Source organism: Dryobates pubescens, chromosome 2 (assembly GCF_014839835.1).
Source record: "Dryobates pubescens isolate bDryPub1 chromosome 2, bDryPub1.pri, whole genome shotgun sequence".
Taxonomy (NCBI): Eukaryota; Metazoa; Chordata; class Aves; order Piciformes; family Picidae; genus Dryobates; species Dryobates pubescens.
In genome coordinates this window covers 1,748,665-1,770,159 of record NC_071613.1, presented here as the reverse complement: position 1 = coordinate 1,770,159, position 21,495 = coordinate 1,748,665, and the positions used below count along the sequence as shown (strand labels likewise).

The 21,495-nt window shown below is 44.2% G+C and overlaps 1 protein-coding gene across 1 annotated transcript in view; it reads right to left on the bottom strand.

The window, feature by feature from the left end:
- Positions 1-2,943: 2,943 nt before the first annotated feature.
- The window catches only part of TRERF1 (transcriptional regulating factor 1), a 126,225-nt gene continuing 107,673 nt past the window's right edge, over positions 2,944-21,495 (bottom strand). The window contains exons 8-17 of the mRNA XM_054169183.1: positions 19,316-19,685; positions 18,685-18,745; positions 17,832-17,971; positions 17,031-17,134; positions 15,775-15,850; positions 8,841-8,929; positions 7,522-7,635; positions 6,303-6,488; positions 5,614-5,822; positions 2,944-3,411 (exon numbers count right to left, since the gene is read on the bottom strand). Coding sequence (XP_054025158.1) covers positions 3,090-3,411; positions 5,614-5,822; positions 6,303-6,488; positions 7,522-7,635; positions 8,841-8,929; positions 15,775-15,850; positions 17,031-17,134; positions 17,832-17,971; positions 18,685-18,745; positions 19,316-19,685 — 1,671 coding nt within the window. The 3' untranslated portion in view covers positions 2,944-3,089. The remainder of the gene's footprint in view (positions 3,412-5,613; positions 5,823-6,302; positions 6,489-7,521; positions 7,636-8,840; positions 8,930-15,774; positions 15,851-17,030; positions 17,135-17,831; positions 17,972-18,684; positions 18,746-19,315; positions 19,686-21,495) is intronic.

Here is a 21,495-nt window from a genome sequence, read left to right as displayed (position 1 = left end):
TTAAAGTGTGTGCAAGTCAAATGCTAACAGCAGGAGCCTCAAACCAGCATAGATCACAAGCTATATCAAATGTATATTTTATTTGGTTACTTTCTCTGCCACCTAAAATTACAGTCTGCTTTTTACACTAAGACACCTAAAATATTTACAGCCATCTTCTAATAAAATAACAATTAAATATTGAAAATAAGATTTTTGTTGTTGTTGTTCTCATAAAATATGTTTTCTATATATGTACAGGTTTTATCAAAGAGGACTAAGTTCAAGAGTGAACAGGTTTCCAACATCAACCATCATCAAGGAAACAAGTTTTGTGAAATAAAACTGTGTCCAACTTATGTACAAATAGGCAGAACAGCATCTGTTTAACATCAGCCAATGCAACACAATGATAGAGTCAATGCTTGAGGCCTAAATCATGCACTGCTTAAGAAATGTGCATTTCTTTTATTTTCTTTCTTTTTTTTTTTGTTTTTAATGAGTAACTTCTTTGGTTATTATTGTTCTATTATCTTGGCTGCACAATAAAACAAAACCCCATGAATGTTACAGAACCAGGCATATATATATGTGTATATGTATTTATATATATACTAGGTTTAGCACAGATACCTGTCCAATTGTTGCTAGAAAAGTTCCACCGTAGATTCTTTAATACAAAGCTGCTCTTCTGAATCAAGCCCACAACTTTCTACTGTGGTTCACTCTGTTCTTCGAGCAGAGCTCTCACTGACTTCAATTATCACTTAGCTTAAACACTCATTTTTTTCCCACCACGTAACCTGAAAACTTGTTTCCACTTTCCAGCGTAGCAGCCCGTCTCAGAACGGTCCTTGAAAGTTCAAAACGATACAAGTTTGGAAGAGGGAAAGTAGACTGCCAGGTTCCAATACCGGCTCCTAAAGGCCAAGACAAGTTACCACTCACAAGAGCCTTCCACTTTGCAAACCACAAAGACTTGCACAATCTGCAAAATTGATTAGCAGTGGATCTAATGGGCAGCATACAGATTAACACACAGTTTGCTGAAGTGGGGTTGTGTGGCCCATGTGTCACAGTATAGACGGAAACAACTGAGGAGTGTGTTGCCTGGCAGTTTGGGAAAGAAAAGGCAGCTGCTGTCTGATCTCCTGAAACTCACAAGTACAGGAATTGAGAACATCATCCTTTATATGTAGCAGAGGGAGTGAAGTTCCACCTGCTGGTCAGAACCACCTTAAAAAAGCACATCTGGAACAACCTCTAAAACCAGTAAAGTAAACCATGTACACAGAAACTTCACTAACTGGAAACAGAGAAGTGATTTCCATTCTCCTGAATGGTTGTTCTTTAATATCAGAACATTTGACCTGAAGCAGAAACTTCAGGTCATTTGGCTTCACATATTTGGCTTTGACAGAGAAAGCACCTCCCTGCCAACGACTCTGGTTTTGAACTTTTGTGGTCTGGTATGTCTATACAAAAGTGCCATGATTTACCCTCATTTTGCATAGTTATACAAGGAAGACAGATAGTAGAAGGTAAGGTCCACCATCTCTCAGATTCTGCTTAAGGAGCTAGGAATGTAGCAAAACAAACAAACAAACAAAACAAAACAAAAACCCCCAAACCAACCAAACCACCCCCAAAGCAACAAGACAAACCCCAAATCATGAAAAATAAACAAAACCAACCAACCAACCAACCCCGGAATCTGGAAGATCTGAAATTAGTCTTACAAAATATCTTATAAAGTTAGCAATAGTCTTCTACTGTGCAAAATTCACAAGAAAAATCAGTGTTCCTACCTGTGAAAGCTCTGAAATCAGTATTCATATTCTGTAATTAAATGTCCATTCAACCTAACTCCAGTTCTTCCTCAACTCTTTTATTCCACAAGGTACAATTATTTTGAGATCCTATTTGCTTAGAGAACCAAACCTCAATTTCTGGAAACGGTGCTAAGACACCCAGCATGTAGGTCTGAACCTAAGAGATGAGAAACTCAACAGCAATGGGAGCTCATCTTTGGAGTATGTTTTACTAAATCAACAACGTTTGAATTTGATGTAATGAGGAGGACTGAAAACGGCACCAGAGTAACATTTCATGCCCACAAGTAACAGCTAATGTGCTGAAGGCATATGCTTCATCAATCTCTGTTCTGTATTTGCCTGGGGAGAGAGCAAGCTCCTGCCTTGCTCAAGCATACACCCTCCTAAAACCACTGAGATAGCTATTCACCAGTGTGATTTATTGTCACAGCAAAAGATATTTCCAGTGCAATCCAATTACCAAGGCAGTGGGCTTGATTCACATCAGATGATGTGAACCACAGTACAATCATCTTCTTTCTTCAGTCCTTGAATTATGTCATTTTAAAATCAGCACATCAAAATCTGGCTAAAAAAGAAAGCTCTGAAATGTACAGTGTAACCAATGCTTTTACAAACTGCCTAACATGTATGCATTAAGGCAAGACAACTGAAGAAGTACTGCGATACTACAGATGATACAGTCACTCTTGTAATTATTTCACAGTTAAATCAGATTTTTTTTCCCCCCCCCTCCACCTCCCTTAAAATGACAGCACAAAGACAAAGAGCATAATCATCTCCTTAACAGAGATGGCATTCAGTCTCCAGAAGATGCTGGAAGCGATCCAGCACGGGCAAAAAAAAAGTATGTTCCATCCAAAGTGTGTGAAAATCATTCTTGTAATTGGACTACAGCGAAACTTGGAAGCTAGAGCTCCTACAGGAATCATCTGGAGGGCAGTGATAGCAGAACTATAAACTCCTGTAATCGGTGGCCTTGGGAGTTATCAGCAAAATGAGCTCAGATAAAAACACCCTTATAAAGAATATTTGTACCAATCATTTATTTTTTTTAACCCCCAAACACAAATTAATAATAAAAAAATAAAACAAAAATAAAAGGCAAAACAAAACAAAACAAAACAAGGCAGATTTAATTGTCTAGACCTGGATAAAAGAATTATCATTTTCAACAAGTAGTTTACAATCAGTAGGGAACAAACAAGCAGTCCAGGCTTCCTGACTGATCCATTCAGGGTGTGCTCAGTGGCTGTCTTTACCAAATGACTTTATTTACAACTCAGCATCATCCTGCAGCAGGTCGGCATCTTCATCATCCAACAAGAGGTCAGCATCCATGACTTCATTTTCCTCCATGACATCACCCAGCTCCTGAACAACATCATCATCAATGTCACCCACGTTCTCCACGTGTTTAGCCAAGCTCACGTGATCCAGAGGGATCAAACTATGCCCAACCGGCCCAGTAGTTCTTGCAATAGTGGCTGCCATTTCTGCTGCTACCGCAGCTTTCTGGGCCTTCTGCCTCTGCTGTTCTTCCTGTTGCCTGTGAGTCTTCATGTGAGCATTGCGGCTTTTGATTTTGAAAAACACCCTAAGTTTGAGAGGAGGGGGGAAAAACAACAGAAACAAAACTAAAATGCATTGCTTTGGATGAAGTGAGCCAAAAAAGACACAACAGCCTATCAGTACGTTTGCTTCCTTGCTCTAAAATAGAAGTCAGTGAAGTCTGCAATGCCATGGTGAGAATTTCAGGGACAGGCTACCAGATTTATAGATACTAACATTTTCAAACAGGCCCCCTGCAACTCTGATGGAGGTATTTTGTAGCTCTCATATTTTCTTTGGTACCACAGCAAACTCCTGGCCAAGCTGTCAGCCCCTGGCTTGGTCAGCAGCACTCTGAGCTGGGTTAGGAACTGGCTGGAGGCTGAGCCCAGAGAGTGGTGGTGAATGGTGCCACAGCCAGCTGGCGGCCAGGCACTAGTGGTGTGCCCCAGGGATCAGTGCTGGGCCCCATCATGTTCAGTATCTTTACTGATGATCTGGACAAGGAGATTGAGTCCATGATCAGTAAGTTTGCAGATGACAGCAAGCTGGGGGAACGAGTTGATCTTTTAGAGAGTAGGAGAGAACAGACAGGCTGGACAGATGGGCAGAGTCCAAGGGCATGAGACTGAACACATCCAAGTGCCAGGTTCTGCACATTGGCCACAACAACCCCATGCAGTGCTACAGGCTGGGGTCAGTGTGGCTGGAGAGCAGCCAGGCAGAGAGGGACCTGGGGGTACTGGTTGATAGTAGGCTGAACATGAGCCAGCAGTGTGCCCAGGTGGCCAAGAAGGCCAATGGCATCCTGGCCTGCATCAGGAATAGTGTGGCCAGCAGAAGCAGGGAAGTCATTGTGCCCTGTACTCAGCACTGGTCAGGCCACACCTTGAGTCCTGTGTCCACTTCTGGGGCCATCAACTTAAGAAGGACATTGAGACACTTGAATGTGTCCAGAGAAGGGCAACAAGGCTGGGGAGAGGCCTTGAGCACAGCCCTGTGAGGAGAGGCTGAGGGAGCTGGGGTTGCTTAGCCTGGAGAAGAGAAGGCTCAGGGGAGACCTTCTTGCTGTCTACAACTCCCTGAAGGGAGGTTGTAGCCAGGTGGGGGTTGGTCTATTCTCCCAGGCAACCAGCACCAGAACAAGAGGACACAGTCTCCAGCTGCGCCAGGGGAGGTTTAGGCTGGATGTTAGGAAGAATTTCTTCACAGAAAGAGAAATTTGCCATGTGCTACCCAGGGCAGTGGTGGAGTCACAATCACTGGGGGTATTTAAGAGGAGACTGGATGAGACACTTGTGCCATGGTTTAGTTGATTAGATGGTGTTGGGTGATAGGTTGGACTCAATGATCTTGAAGGTCTTTTTCAACCTGGTCAGTTCCTTGCCATTCCATTCCATTCCATTCCGTTCCATTCCATTCCATTCCATTCCATTCCATTCCATTCCATTCTATTCTATTCTATTCTATTCTATTCTATTCTCATTCTTCCTGTACTTAATTTCACAGTAATTTTACACAACAGAAAAAGTGAAGGAATCCCACATTAGGGTAGACAAACTTGAGTGCATAAACAGAAAGTTGCCCACTGGAAGTGTTTGACGAAGCACAAAGGGTGACTATCAGATACAGAACTTCCAGCAGGTATTTGGATAATTGAAATTCCAGCAGGTAACTGAGTAAATTGAGGAGGCTCAGGGGAGACCTTATTGATCGCTACTACTGCCTCAGGGGAGGTTGTAGCCGTTGGTCTCTTCTCCCAGGCAACAAGCACCAGAACAAGAGGACACAGTCTCAAGCTGTGCCAGGGGAGGTTTAGGCTGGAGGTGAGGAGAAAGTTCTTCCCAGAAAGAGATACTGGCCATTGGAATGTGCTGCCCAGGGAGGTGGTGGAGCCACCGTCGCTGGAGGTGTTCAAGAGACTGGATGAGGCACTTGGTGCCATGGTTTAGTTGACTAGATGGTGTTGGGTGATAGGTTGGACTTGATGATCTCGAAGGTCTTTTCCAACCTTATTGATTCTATGGTTCTATTCTAAGATTCTATGATAAATTCTGCAAGGGAAGCATCCACAGTGACCCATGCAAACCAGTCTGTGAAGGTGTTGGAAAGAGGACACGTCACCTAAGGGCAAATCCTTCCTTTGAGATGATCAGAGCCAAATGAAGAGTTTGTTGCAGCACTATTCATTTGGAATATAAACAGGCAAATAGGAAGCAACACTGCTTATTCATTCCTATTCACTTACTTGCCACACTCCTTGCAAGGAAATATTGTGGTGGGGTCGGTCTCGCCGCTGGTGGTGCTGTGGGCAGGTGAACTCTTGATGGAGCAGTACCCGCTCTGAGTACCGGATTTGTGCTTAGCCCCTGGCACGGCGCAGCGTGGCTTCGTCACCTGGTTCGTACCTCCGTGGATGCGAGCATGGCCATTGAGTGCTTGTCGGGAGCTGAACACCTGAGAGCAATGAGGTGGAAGGAAGAGCAAAATGTATTAAAACCCCCAAGAAACGCTGCACTCAAACAGGAACTGCAAAAAGAAGCATGCTGGATGCATTTTACAATGGAACAACTGCACACATCTAGTATGCACAATCTACTTGGCCAAATGCTGCTTCCTCTTAGCTGTATTCCACCAGGGTCATAATGAAAGCAAGCAGAGAGTTCTCCTGTTATCACAGTTATGTACCAGAAAGGCAATCAGAGCTGTAACCATGCTGTATCAATTAGAAATACTGTCTCTCAGGATTCAGTTTCATGTACGTATCAGCACACTACCTATAGTTTTGTGAGATGGGAATTAAGAGCAGGCAAAGTGACATGCCCAAAGATATTCAGGTGGTATCACTGACCAGGAATAGTCTAGAACTGATCTCCACAATCAAAACTCACTAGTGTACAACCCCTCCCTGCTCTTGTAGATACCAAACACACGTACAGCACCACAATTTGGCATTTCACAGATGAAGGACGAAGAAAGTGACAGACTCTGAAGGGCAGGCAGATCTATAGGTCCAACAAGGGGGATAGCTGGTGGGTCAGGAGACTTCTGCATTTCCCTTTCTTCCTTTCTATCTTCTTCGATGTCCTCATCTTCCTCTAACACTTCTTCTTCTCCACTTGTCTGAAATAGCGCAGTTAAACAATACTACACATGCAGTCAAAGACAGTACTAGGTAACAGGACACACACAGTACTGGAACAGCATGGTATTTAAAAGACTGCTTCAAGGTTTCAGTGTTTTTTCCCCATCCTGAATGAGCTTCTGGCCTTGGTGGAACTACCAGCCCTTAATGGACAAACTACAATTCACAAAGCTTCCCTGCAGGGCTCAAAACATCCTCCATCCCCTGATGTAGTTGGGCATGTCCCTGCTTAGTGCAGGAGGGTTGGACTAGGTGGTTTCTAAAGGTCCCTTCCAACCTGGTGCATTCCATGATTCCATCTGTATTGCAAAGCTGTGGCTCCAAGAATCTATAGGTGTCAAGGTGCAGTATTTTGTGTTAGAATGGCAATGTATGCTACACACACGCTCAGATTACAGGATTCAACAAACCCCAAACAACAACACAACAAACACACAAAACTCAAACCAAGCCAAACCAAAAACCCCCAACAAACATCTCTTAAGACTACTCAGACTACTGATAATACAGATCTTACACACCAAGAGTTGCATTGCCTGTGTAATGTGTAAATGATATTTGTACTGGAGTTGTGTATAGAAAAGGCACAGCTACAGGAATACTTTACCTGCTTCAGCAGCAGCAAACCCCACTATTGCTGGACTAGAGTTAGATAATGCACTAATCAAAATGCTTCTGTGCCATTACTGTCCAGGAGCACAGAGCCTTGGTGGAATGGAGGTCACAGAATTCTCCTACAGGACATGACTGGTCTAGTGAAAGGGGTTCCTGGCCTTGAACAACCTGGTCTAGTGGAAGGTGGCTCTGCCCGTGGCAGGGGGCTTGGACCTAGATGATCTTTAAGGTCCCTTCCAACCTAAACCATTCTATGAATAAATCTATGAATAATTTACAATTACAGAAACATTCTGGTTGGAAGAGAACTATGTATCTAGTTCAGCCTCCTCCTCAAAACAGGACAAACATAGAAACAATCAACTCTTGAACTTCCTCATATTCTTTCAGGCTTACCATGCATTCCTCTCTCTTTTTCTCTAGCCGTGTTCTGTGCTTCCGTCCCAGGCGCAAGATCTTTTTCCAGGTGTAGTAATACTCCACGCACTGTGCAACCGTCTTGGACTTAACCTGCAGTTCAGTAATTGCAGCAACAATCCAGTCTCAGTGTTTTGCTTTAATTCAACACAATGTTAGTACATTCAAAGAGAACAGAACAGAACAGAACAGAACAGAACAGAATAGAATAGAATGGAATGGAATGGAATGGAATGGAATAGACCAGACCAGGTTGGAAGGGACCTTCAAGATCATCGCATCCAACCCACCTACCAATCCAACCCAGCTAATCAACTAAACCATGGCACCGAGCACCCCATCAAGTCTCCTCCTGAACACCTCCAATGATGGTGACTCCACCACCTCCTTGGGCAGCCCATTCCAATGGGCAATCACTCTCTCTGTGTAGAACTTCCTCCTCACCTCCAGCCTAAACCTTCCCTGGTGCAGCCTGAGACTGTGTCCTCTTGTTCTGGTGCTGGTTGCCTGGGAGAAGAGACCAACCTCTGCCTGTCTACAACCACCCTTAAGGTAGTTGTAGAGAGCAGTAAGAGGCAGGCTTTATTTATCAAACATTCAAATGGAGGGGGGAAAAAAGCCAGCTCGACTGCAACAGGAAGAGTATTGCAGAATAATGGCTTGCAGTTAATGTTTTCCAGTCAAACCTGGGATTCTCTAGACTTCAGTCAGAAAATGACTGCCTACATACTTTTGTAGTTCAAGTGCACAAACACCACTGAGAAATCCAGGAATTAAGACTTGGTTCCTATAAACCCAAATGTTTTTCAACATTCAAGCTAAAAAGTGAAGTTATTCTGCCCTGATATGTATACTCCTTGTACTTCCTGCTTTGTGGCAGAACATGAAGATTAAGCCCAAACATGTCCTCTCTGTATTAACAGACTTCAACTCTTTGGCACAAGGCTTAATGACAGTGACTCAGGTACCTTTTAAGAAACTGCCAGAGAACACCAAGATGATAGCAGAGCACTAAATTTGCCTCACACATGGATTCCAGGTGTGAAAACTTTTACATAAGAGGAAAAGAGGAAACTTTTACAGGAACTTTTAGAGGAAAACTTTTACAAGAGTAAAAGACTTTCCTTTATTTGTTTTGTTACTGGTGCAGAAGTTGCATGCATAGGTGCACCAAATGGAATACACCACTGCTGGCTGTGTACCTGCTACAACCTGGTCTTGGCACTGGAGAGAAACACGAAGGGAAACAGAATACAGCAAATGGGAAGAAACAGTTGAGAGAACAGAAATATCCTTACCATTTTCTGTACAAAGCCAAAATCTTTGCTGTAGGTGGACAATGCCTCTTTGAACAACCTCCTTTCTTGATGTGTCCATTTGTCAGAGCCTAGAAAAAAAACCCAAACAGCCAATTCATGAGAAATAATAACCCCCCACCACCTTTACATCCATGTAGTATCTGAAACAATAACTGGGGAACCTCAGGCACATGCTTGCCACCCAAACAGGTCTGCACTGACTCAGACCTGGAGTCCCTAATTTTTCCTCACCTCTGACCACTTTCCAGTGCAGGAAATTTCCTGAGTCTGCTGCAATTTGCTTGTTTAGTAACTATCATTCTAAGTGTCTTTCCACCAGTTAAACCTCTTGCACCCAAACCATCTTTTGCTGAGGAGTTTCACAGATCAGCAGACACTCCACATGAAGAACCACCTTGTTTTCTTTGTTTCCTGGCTCCTAGTAGCTTCATTGAATAATCCCTTCTTCGTCAAGTGGAAGAGAAAGTGAATTCAGTCTTTACCAACATCTCCACAGGCTACAGGCTGGGGTCGGAGTGGCTGGAGAGCAGCCAGGCAGAAAGGGACCTGGGGGTACTGGTTGACAGCTGGCTGAACATGAGCCAGCAGTGTGCCCAGGTGGCCAAGAAGGCCAATGACATCCTGGCCTGCATCAAGAATAGTGTGGCCAGCAGGAGCAGGGAAGTCATTGTGCCCTGTGCTCAGCACTGGTTAGGCCACACCTTGAGTCCTGTGTCCAGTTCTGGGCCCCTCAGTTTAAGAAGGACATTGAGACTCTTGAACGTGTCCAGAGAAGGGCAACAAGGCTGGGGAGAGGCCTTGAGCACAGCCTTGTGAGGAGAGGCTGAGGGAGCTGGGGTTGCTTAGCCTGGAGAAGAGGAGGCTCAGGGGAGACCTTCTTGCTGTCTACAACTCCCTGAAGGGAGGTTGTAGCCAAGAGGGAGTTGGTCTCTTCTCTCAAGCAACCAGTACCAGAACAAGAGGACACAGTCTCAAGCTGCTCCAGGGGAAGTTTAGGCTCGAGGTGAGGAGAAAGTTCTTCCCATTGGCATGTGCTGCCCAGGGAGGTGGTGGAGTCCCCATCCCTGGAGCTGTTCAAGAGGAGATTGGATGTGGCACTTGGTGCCATGGTTTAGTCATGCGGTCTGTGGTGACAGGTTGGACTCGATGATCTTTGAGGTCTCTTCCAACCTTGGTGATTCTGTGATTCTGTGTGCTTCTATGCTATTCAGGACTCCATGTCTTCTCTGTCACTCCCACACCTTTGGTCCTTATTGCTGCCCTTCTCTGAACCTTGTCCAGCACTAAAACATCCCTAATGAGATGCAGTGACCAGAAATGTACGTAATGGTCAACATATAAGCAATTCATAGACTTGCACTGTGGCATCATCACATTCTCTATCCTCCTAACATTTGACTTGCTGATGTTTGGGGTTTTTTAAATCTTTTGTAAAATACAGAGCTGATGCTGCAATGGATTGTAGCTTGAAGAAGGAAGAATTAGACTGGCTATTAGGAAGCAATTCTTTACAGTGAGGGTGGTGAGACATTGGAACAGGCTGCCTAGGGGAGGTCATGGATGCCCCCTCCCTGGAGGTCATAGAATCATAGAATCAATAAGGTTGGAAAAGACCTCAAAGATCATCAAGTCCAACCTGTTACCAAACACCTCATGACTACTAAACCATAGCTTCAAGTGCCACATCCAATCCCTTTTTGAATGCCTCCAGGGACGGTGACTCCACCACCTCCCTGGGCAGCACATTCCAACAGCTAACAACTTTCTCTGGGAAGAACTTTCTCCTCACCTCCTGCCTAAACTTCCCCTGGTGCAGCTTGAGACTGTGTCTTCTTGTTCTGGTGCTGATTGCCTGGGAGAAGAGACCAACCCCCACCTGTCTACAACCTTCCAGGGCCAGGCTGGATGAGGCCTTGAGCAACCTGGTCTAGTGGAAGGTGTCCCTGCCCATGGTGGCAGGGGTGGAACTAGATGATCTTTAAGGTCCTTTCTGACCCAAACTATTCTATGAATCTATGAAGTATCACCCCAGAGCCCATGTAAAGGTTGTTTTGCTTACTCCCACATATGCCACTTCACATTCAACTACATGGAAGTTTATCTATCCTTTTTCTCTTTAGACAGTCTCACAAGGTCCTTTTGCAGCTCTCCACTTGATTTGAGGTAAGATACTTAAATCTTGTGTGGCAGAGGTCACAAGTAGATAGAGACTGCAGCAATGTGCAGCATGCACAAAGTGCTCCAAGATCATTTGATGGAAGCATTATATAAAACTTCCCAATATTGTTATTCTGTGCTTGCATCACCAGCCTAACTGCCCATGAAAATGTAAAAGCAACATTTAAATTGAAATGAATTTGTGCTTCCCCAGTATTAGTCAAACAGAAGGAACAAAGGATTGCTCTGCTGCATCAGAGCAGTGCCCTGTTTGTAAGAGTGGGGAGCATTACACATGGTAAGGGAAGGCTATGAAAGAAGCCATGAAGTGGATGTCTTTGAAATGACCTACACTGTGGGAAGATTCTCCTGAAACACCTGAAACTTTTATCAAAAGAAATCCCTAATATTCCTGTCAGTGTTACTGTTCTGCATACAAATGCTTGCCTCTGCAGTGAATTCAATTAACTTGGGTTTTGCACCATGCATGCTATTGAACTCTACAGATTACTTATGTCTGTTTAAAACAAAATTATCAACAGCAAATGTTTTTTGCTTTTTATTGTCAACTTTCAGGCTCACCAGCTTAAGAGCTGGTATCTCACTGATCTTTCATAGGTTGAAAAACACAACATTAACTTCTCTGCAACCTGTTTTCTGCAGGCTTTTCTAGTACTGGATAAAAGCATGCATTAGTTATTTCCACAGAGATTTACACTAAAGCTCTCTTAAGCATTAGAGAAAGGCACTGGCTTCAAGCCACAACTTTTACTTATTCTGTTATCACCCAAAAGATCTTTTCACTGACATGCTGCCTTGGATCCTTCCCACCCTGAGCCAGCATCATTCCCTTCTTACACAACTTGCCAGTCATTTGCATTTGCCCTCCCTTTGCACAGGGGTAAACACACCGATTCGGTCTAAGGGCCTGCTCTGCTACACCAAAATATAACATTAAAAAGCATGACAACACCAAAGGAGAGACTTTAAGTTAGCAAAGCTCTCCTGTCATGTTCTATTGCCTCTAACCCACCACCTGAAAAACCAATAAATCATAGCTCCCTTCCAAAAAACTCCTTTTGTTGTACACCTATGGAGGATTCAGACCTCACAGGGTTTCCTCAATAGCTGTGGTATTTGCAGAGACCCTTGCAAGATTATATGGGTTAATTGGAAGTATCCTAATTAATAGAATAAATACTGTGTAGGAAAAGAAACAGAAGAAAAGCTGTTTTTAACTCTGGTTGCTGGGAGACCGTTTTTGCTCTCGTTAGCTTGAGGGAGATATAGAGAACGTGGAGAGAGAGATATCTGCAATGCAGCAAGAAAGAATTTTGGACTTTGGAATACAGATAACATTTTAAAGCTAGTCTTTATGTTTTGATATTTAATCTACATTTAGTTTTACCTGCTTTTGCACTGGTTAACTAAGTATCTCCTACAAGTCCAGGAGCTTTGGGCCCAAGTTGTGGGTTTCAAGGGGGCTGCACCTACAGAGAGGGAGCCCCTCTCTGTGGTGGTTCAAATACACTACAGAGAGTATATGCTGGACCTGACCCACACCCTATCACAGTACACATGAGATGTTTCCAGGCTGCCTGAAGCACATGGGAAACCATCTCTCTAACAATTGTCACTACATGAGAACTTCAGACCTGAGAAATTCCACTGTTCCACTGAAAACAGTTCTAGTGTTTCCAACAGCGCTCCTCCTGTATTAGATATGCACTCCCCTTCCCTTCCATAAACCACCATCCTGACAGATGGCAAGCAGCAGGACAGAGATCAGGGTGTTCTTCCAAGCAGCCCTGGGTTAGCATGTCAAGCTCTCATGGCACACAATGGAAAGGGCTTAAGTGTTACAACCTCCTTCCCTCACAAACGAACAGGTTTCAAAGGTGAGTTTTTGGCCTGCACCCCCATTTGAGGGCAATACTAAGGATGAGTTTTGATCAGGGCCACACTGCTCTGTTTTGGTCTATTCCACCTTTAAATGTGGCAGTGCCTGAGAACAGTGATTTCTGAGTATAGAGCAGAAAGCCCAAAAAGCTGACCCAAACAAATGTGACTTGAACTTCTATAAAACTATTCATCTAGTAGATTGTGAGAAATTGCCCTGTGCCTCAAGTTTCTGATTGCCAGTCACAACTGAACTATGATTCAAGAGCTGCTCCGTGGTGCTAGAGCGTGGCTACTGATGTAAGCTGCACTCAAGAGCATGAGTAAATAATGCTTTGTCATGTTATTTTATGGTACTTAAACCCAGACTACTGAGATTTTGTTTCCTCATGTGAAAGATTCAATAAATCAGTCTTTGCTGGCTCCTTGCTGCACCACAATAAAACATTTTCTGAAACTACTGTGAAATTGATTCAGTAAAGACTGTTTCTACTCCTCTGCCACATGGGCAGAAATTTCTTATCTGCTCTGCTAATTAGGTCACTCACTGAGAATGAGACTGCTGGGAGTTCTCCTCAAGATCCTTCTTTCATCCCCTGGACTGTCTCACACACAATTTGGTGTCACTTCTTCAGAAAGAAGACCTGGTCAAAGTTCCTGGCTGAACTGTACCCATGTACTCTGCACTGGTTAGGCCACACCTTGAGTCCTGTGTCCAGTTCTGGGCCCCTCAGTTTAAGAAGGACATTGAGACACTTGAAGGTGTCCAGAGAAGGGCAACAAGGCTGGGGAGAGGCCTTGAGCACAGCCCTGTGAGGAGAGGCTGAGGCAGCTGGGGTTGCTTAGCCTGGAGAAGAGAAGGATCAAGGGTGACCTCATTGCCCTCTACAACTACCTGAAGGGAAGTTGTAGCCAGGTGGAGGTTGGTCTCTTCACCCAGGCAACCAGCACCAGAACAAGAGGACACAGTCTCAAGCTGCTCCAGGGGAAGTTTAGGCTCAAGGTGAGGAGAAAGTTCTTCCCAGAGAGAGTAATTGGCCACTGAAATGTGCTGCCCAGGGAGGTGGTGGAGTCACCATCCCTGGAGGTATTCAAGAGGGGATTGGACATGGCACTTGGTGCCATGGTCTAGTCATGAGGTCTGTGGTGACAGGTTGGACTTGATGATCTTTGAGGTCTCTTCCAACCTTGGTGATACTGTGATGTCCTCCTTGTCCATTCAGGCCCTTGTCCACCATTAGGACTGTGACAGAGCTCTTGTCAAAAGCCAAAGCATCTCCCCCAGACAAGACTCAAACCTGACCTTCACAGGTATTCACTGTCACTATCAGCTGCCATCAAACATGTTTCTGTTCTTGTTCTCAGGCCAAGGGCTTAAGCAGTTGTTTTACCAAAGAGTCATTGTTATTTGGGAGTCCTTCCAGCAAGTTACTACAGCCAGGAAGTAGCTTGCTTCTATGCTGGTGTCACATTATGACTGTAGCTGGAAATGAGTATGTGATCCTGGATATTGTGCCTGACTGACTGATTCTTGGTTTGTTTCCCCTTGGGCATAAACCTGTCATAAACCTCTTAAAATGCCTATCCTGTGCATCCAAGCAGTTATTAGCCACTGTGAAGCATTAAGCAGTAACATGGAGGGCTATCAGGGAGATGTATTTGCCATCTATGCTTAGGTGATAGTCCAAAAGCTTAACACCACCTGGTGTATTTCACAGGGCACTTCTGCTCCATCAAATGCAGTTCTTGCTGTGTTTGTTAAAGAAGTCACCATCCAAGACCTGTTTCTTTTGGGTTAGATCCACATAATGAGAGGCTCTGCATTCAGTACTAAGATGCTAACCAGAGTTACAGCACTGCCTCTTTGGAAGGATGCTTTTGATTATCCTATTCATTTATCATGCACCATCACCTCCCAAAAGGAAAGCATGATGGCTGATGTTTACATAACAGAAAATGAAGACCTTACTGCTAGCAAATTATAATGTACAAAGAGCAGCAGTTCAAAACAGGAGATCACCAAATTAAATTCTGGGGCACTCAGTTTAGGAAAGATGTTGAGTTGCTGGAAGGTGTCCAGAGAAGGGCAACAAAGCTGGGGAGGGGTTTGGAGCACAGCCCTGTGAGGAGAGGCTGAGGGAGCTGGGGTTGTTTAGCCTGGGGAAGAGGCTCAGGGGAGACCTTCTTGCTCTCTACAACTACCTGAAGGGAGGTTGTAGCCAGGTGGGGGTTGGTCTCTTCACCCAGGCAACCAGCACCAGAACAAGAGGACACAGTCTCAAGCTGTGCCAGGGGAGGTTTAGGCTGGATGTTAGGAAGAAGTTCTTTCCAGAAAGAGAGATTGGCCATTGGAATGTGCTGCCCAGGGAGGTGGTGGAGTCACCATCACTGGAGGTGTTTAGGAAGAGACTGGGTGGGGTGCTTGGTGCCATGGTTTAGTTGATTAGATGGTGTTGGGTGATAGGTTGGACTTGATGATCTCAAAGGTCTTTTCCAACCTGGTTAATGCTATTCCATTCCATTCCATTCCATTCCATTCCATTCCATTCCATTCCATTCTATATTTCAGTTTTGAAGAGGGGAAGAAAACCCATGCTCAAGACAGTTTTAAATCTGTAGAATCCTACACAGCAACATGGATGCAAAGTTTCTGTACAACATCAGTCAGGTAAGAAACCACCAAAATTCTAATATAAGGCTCTGGAAGTACCACTCAGCACTGTCCACATCACCTCTCTGAGATGTTGCCACCCCTGCAGCAGACAGCAGAGAGAGCAGTGTGATCCCATGCTCCAGCCTGGGATGCCAGCCCTGGACACCAAAGCCCCACAGACACAGAGGTCACAAGGAGAGCTACCTGCGTAGTGGTAATTTGCCAAAGGATGACACTTCAATCTCACTGGCTTTCTCAACAGCAGCTTCTCAAGAGCAACCTGCATGAAAAAGTGGGGGAAAACACAATTAGCAAATGCAGTTAGCTGCTGCATGCAACCACATTTAGAAGACTATTTGGTACTAGGATATGAATGAATTTTCTCCCCTTTTTTCTTTTCTGCCATACAAAATCACAGTGAATTACTCCAAGGCCCATTAACACTGCACCTCACAGAGGAGCACCTACTGCACACCTGTCCTGCTTTAACTTGCATAACTGTGGCAATTACTTAGCAACTTCCAGCACTTCCCTCCCTTCTGCTTGCCACATACAAATGTTTGTAGTGTTTGGTTTGATAGTGTTAATTCCTACTGTTTAATGGTTAGTTTGATAGCATTAGTATTTATAGCATGAAGTCTTTTGGGGTATCTGTTTAGGTCAACATCTGTCCTTTGGACCAGGAAGACAGATGATTTGCAGGACCCTAGAATTTTTCCCCTGACAATGTAGACCCCACTGTGCAGCAATTACACATTCTGGAAGTTCACTCACCTGTCTCAGACCCCTCAGATATGGCTAATAGACCCCAAAGAAACTGGGACACAAGCTAAACCCCACTGTATTAGACAACCCTGAGAGATTCATTCTGGTCCTATGTTGTGTTGTATTTTGTTTTAAATCAGCTTTCCAGGAACTGGTGCAGGGCCTCATCTTTTCCCTAGCACTGGGCAAAAAACCATGGATGTTTTGCCCTAGTTAATAATATTCTCATCATTAAACTAATGCAAATATTTGAAATGCATTATTTATGTGAGAACTGCATGCAATTACCTCACAGTTCTGAACAAATAAGTAGATGTGATTGCTGCTACAAACAAAGGTTTTGGGAAGAGTGAGAAGGCGACTAAGCTCTCCGTGACCAAATATAAAGCTGGTGAAATATTAGGGCTGGAGCAAGCACTGGAAGACATTCAAAGCCCTAAGGCTATAAACTAAGTAATCTTATCTATATGAAATATACAGTAAGTCTTCAGAGAGGCACTGCTTTGAAATTTAAATTTATTAAAGAATGAAAGGGAAAAGTCATTCTCCAAAAATATTACAGGATTTTAAAAGCATCACTGTGAATCAATCAGAAATCTCCTTTTTTATACAACCATATCTAAATCCATTTAATAAAGCATGCTAATTTATCTGCAGAAGAGGATAATATCTCCCCTTTCAGCTTCTTATCTTACCATAATATCTCCTTTTGCTTCAAAGAGAGAGTGCAAAGCATATTCTGAGTTAGTTCCTCCACCAGGTAACACACTGGAACAGCTCATATTTAGAAGGTCTTCCACTGTCAGAAAGAAGTCAACATTTTACTGCTCATACAGCAGCCTGTCAGTCAAACATCCAGAGCCAAGGATTTTACACTGCCACTCAAGATAATATAGTTCGGGGCAGCAGTCTTCATTGCTCTCCCTCCCCAGCACCTCATCTGATTTTAGGATCACTCACTGAAAAATGGATGTGATGGGATTTGCAGAGCTCATCCTTGGGATAGGGCAAGCTAGTGCAGAGCCAGAAGCAGAGATCTGTCTGTGAGGGAGTGGCTTGCACAGGCCAGTGACGTGGCTGTGCCAAGAAGGCTCTAGCCGGGCTAGGAAAACAGAAATGAACCACGCTGAAAGCAGGAACAAACTGCTCCAGGCTGGTAGAAGCCACTGAGCCTCTCACACTTCCTCTCAGTTATGGTCACAGGACAGACAGGAGTCATCTGTCTCTCATCTGTGACCTCTGCTCTTACCAAGGCAGTTCAGACCCAAAAGAATCCCACTTCCAAGCAATGATATTTGCCCCTTGGCAGCCAGAAAGCAATTCATCCAGACTTCACTTTTAAGTGCCACCACATGCAGTTCTGGTCTCTTGCTCTGCATTGTCAGTAATTAATACTCTCTTGGACGTTTTGAAGAGTATACCCCTGAGAAATCAATGTGCCTTTCTTCAACAGGCACAGGCTGATTAAGAACTTCTCAAATGGCACATCATTGTACCTCTTTGTTGGAAAACCTTGTTCTCCAGTTCTGGCCATGGCTTCCACACCAAAGTAGCCTTGTGCACATCTTTCTCCATTAGCAGTCTGTCCTGCAGCTCAGGAATATCAGCCTGGAACCTGGACCCAATATTGATTCGTCTAAGAGAACAAATAAAAAAGTATTCAACTACACAGCATGCAGGAAAAAAAGTCAGAAGTCACATTAGTGCTCCCTTTGTTCCCAGCAAAACTTCTGTTACACTGGAGTGGCAGGAAATTGTGTCAGATTGCTTTATGCAATGCTTTACTCTCAGTGGGAAAAGTATTTTGAGTATTAGAGAGAACTGATCTCCTGGGGGGGAAACAAAAATCTCAATACACAATATAAACTAGGCTCAGTCATCATTCCTTACAGGCAACCTGAACTATCCTACATGGGTGCTGACTAGCAAAGAGCCTAGGTGCTGGAAACGGTAACTTACTGTTCCATGGAGAACAGCACTCTTCAGCAGAGAGCAGAAAGAGACATTACTGCTGAGGAAAAATCCTGTCTGCAGTCTGCCCTGGGGAACTTACCAGTTAACACCCCTCCAACCCTCCAGTTAATCAACCTGTCTATTTGAAAGCAAGCATGGTGGATCTGCTTATGTTTTCCTCACAGCCCTTTTCCCAACTATCACTAACCATTGTTTTAGCTTCAGTGCCTCCCACCAGGCCTCTCCTAGCATTTTTGAACCATTTAAACACATCCATCTCAACACAACTTCAGGCAGGTGAACGTTACCTGCCTTGTTCAAAACACTTTATGCCACATAGTCTAAGCTTGAGGTAGTCTATAAAAGTAGTGACAAAACCAGTATTGTTTTTCTTACGGTTCAACAGTCTGTTCTCCTGGCCCAGGTGTCACTGGAAAGACACTTCCATCAATACTATCTGAAACAGACATTGGAGTTCCAGGTTAAAAGGGTGTTTTGGTAGCAGCTGTGTCACTGGTGATGCTCCACCTCCCAGGCAGCATTGCCTCCTCCATGTTAAAATCAACATTACTTCATTCTATTAAGCAAACATTACCCTTTATCCAGTCAGAAACAGTATAAATTGTTACAGGTAACAGAATAAAATGTCCTAATTTGCAAAGTTTTCTCCTGCCCTGATCATGTGTGATTACACAGTTTTTCTTATGAAGCACTGAACAACAAACCAGCTCAACCCCAGGTCTCAAACTAAGTCTTTTTCTTCCACTTTGCAAGGCTCAGATGTAACAAGAAGCACTGTGGTCCTTCCTTGAGGCAGATCCCAGCTTTAATTCACTGGTTAGGCTCCTCTTCACTTTGTGGTCTAACACCCCCTTTACAAAATCCCAGGCAAGCACCCTGGCCAAGATGGAGTTTCCATGTGGAGCATCAAAACCAGCCATGCATGCAAGCACTCACAAAAGCCCTCACTGTGGTAACCCCAGAAGAGAGGACAGTGGTATTTACCAGGTACTGTCGTAATACTTACTGGACCGACAGAGAAGCACACGTGGAGTAGGTGTGAGTGGAGTAAGTGGCAGCTGAGTGTGTGAGGTGCTATGAGATGATGTGATAACACTGCTGAAGAGGCCAGACCCTTGCCGAACTGGACTAAGCATTGGCGGTGGAGTGTAGGGGGGCAGCTCGTGCGTCCGGTCCAGCAGGTGATCGCCAAGAACACGAGGAGAGCGGAGCTGACTCTGGTACAGGGTGGCACCAGAGTGGGACATGCTGAAGTTGAAGGAAGGAGGAGGGATGAAGAGAGGCTCAGGTCTATGTCGATACTTCTTCTTGTCCTGCAGTGGTTTGAAGTTTTCTTCCAATTTCACAGCACTCTGAAGAGGCTTTTTGCTGATCTCCTGAATGAAAACATGCAGAACTTCAGCATGTAGGCATGCTTGCATGTGATTTGCACACAGTTCCCCACAGCTTAGGGCAACAGCCACAGAAAAGCTGTATCTACCCAAGGCAGGACCATCCTAAGAAGTCAGGTCAGTACAGTGTCTGGTGCCACACAGAATCCTCAGGGGAGAAAGAAGATACTGCAAATGAACGCTCACCCTCCCTCAGTAAGGCCTCTAGGTCAAGGTAGGGCTGAGCCACAGGCACAGGCATGGAGAGGCTGCTGCCAGCTTTTCAAGATGCAGGGAGCAGCTCTCCCAGGCCTTGTCTCCCTCACCCTTCTTCAGCTTCACCCAAACACCCTAGGCACTTCTGTTTGCACTGAACACACAGACCAGTTGGGGGTTACCTCGTTAGCCAGGCACAGTTTATTACAAACTTTATGTGAGATGTTTTTCAATACATTTACTTTGTTTGACTAAGAAGGACACATGAGCTCAGTGAAATTACTGCAGTACTCAGCAGCAGGCAAGGAAGAAAAATGTAATAAATTCAAATTCTTTGCCTCTTATCACTACATTCCTATCAGCTTGAGCACAGCCCAGCTGCAACAAATCTTGAACTTAACTCTCCTCTTTCCTTGGTGGAAAAAGAGTAGCAGATGACCATTTGGGAAATTCATGCACTGCAACATACCTAGAATTTTAGAGTATGGATGTTAAAATAACTTAACTATAAATTCCTACAGTCTGCAACAACAGAAAGCACAGCATTAGTGCAAACCTGGAATGTCTTTTAGTTTGTTTTTTTTGAGGGGAGTGGGGGAAGGGAGGGAGAAGCAGGTTCTCAGGCTGTGCTTTAAGAACACAGAAGTTGGTTGATGAACACGGATTGAAGTAAATTGCTCATGTGTCCAGGTTCTAGATCTTCTTTAGGATAAACAGTGGAAGAAAATTTTTGACAGAGGGTTGCTCCACAGTGTCTGCATCATCTGGTAAATTCTACTACTACTACATAAAGTAAATTACTACAATGTATGTTTAGACAACATAGATCTTCAAGCCATGGGTGGTTCTTGAGAATCCCATTCACCCAATAAAAATCATGTTAAAGGAGTATTAGCACTGTCACCCTTTATCCTTTATGTTAACATGTTCCAGCTTGTAGCAATGTTTTTGATTACAGAGGTCCTGTCCTTTCTGTTAGATCATGGCTGTATCCTCTCCCAACAGCTGCTGACATTTTTTTTCTTCCAAAACAAAAAGTAAATGAATGAAAATTGGAGGCATTTTCCTCCTGCAGGAAAAACCCTGCAGCTTTATGGGGGATTTTGTTGATAATGGACATTCAGAACAACGACAGGGTGAGGGTTACCTGTAACTGCAGACACAGCCCATCACAATGGTAAACATTTAGTGTTCTTTTAAAACCCTACAGGAAAAAAAACCCAACCAAAACCAACAAACAGAACCAAAACTTAAAAAGCCCTCCCAGACTGAATCCATCATAGGCTCATTTTGTTCTCTTCTTTAAATGTAAAAGAGCTGGTACACCTTCCTCACCAGTATAAAGCAAACTAACCAACCAAGACAACATCTTCAAAATCCCATACACTTTCAACTCCTATGCTGCTTCACCTACAGCATGCCTTAGCCTCAGCATGGTTATGTCCACACTCTTTTCAAGAAAGACCACACTGGATATTAAAAGGAGATTCTGATGTCTAAGAGCTTCCAAGGTAGAGTCACCCTAATGTTTTTCTGAAGGTTCTGATTTCCATGATCCAAGACTGAATGCAGCCTTGGGAGCCCTGCTGCTGCACCCTGA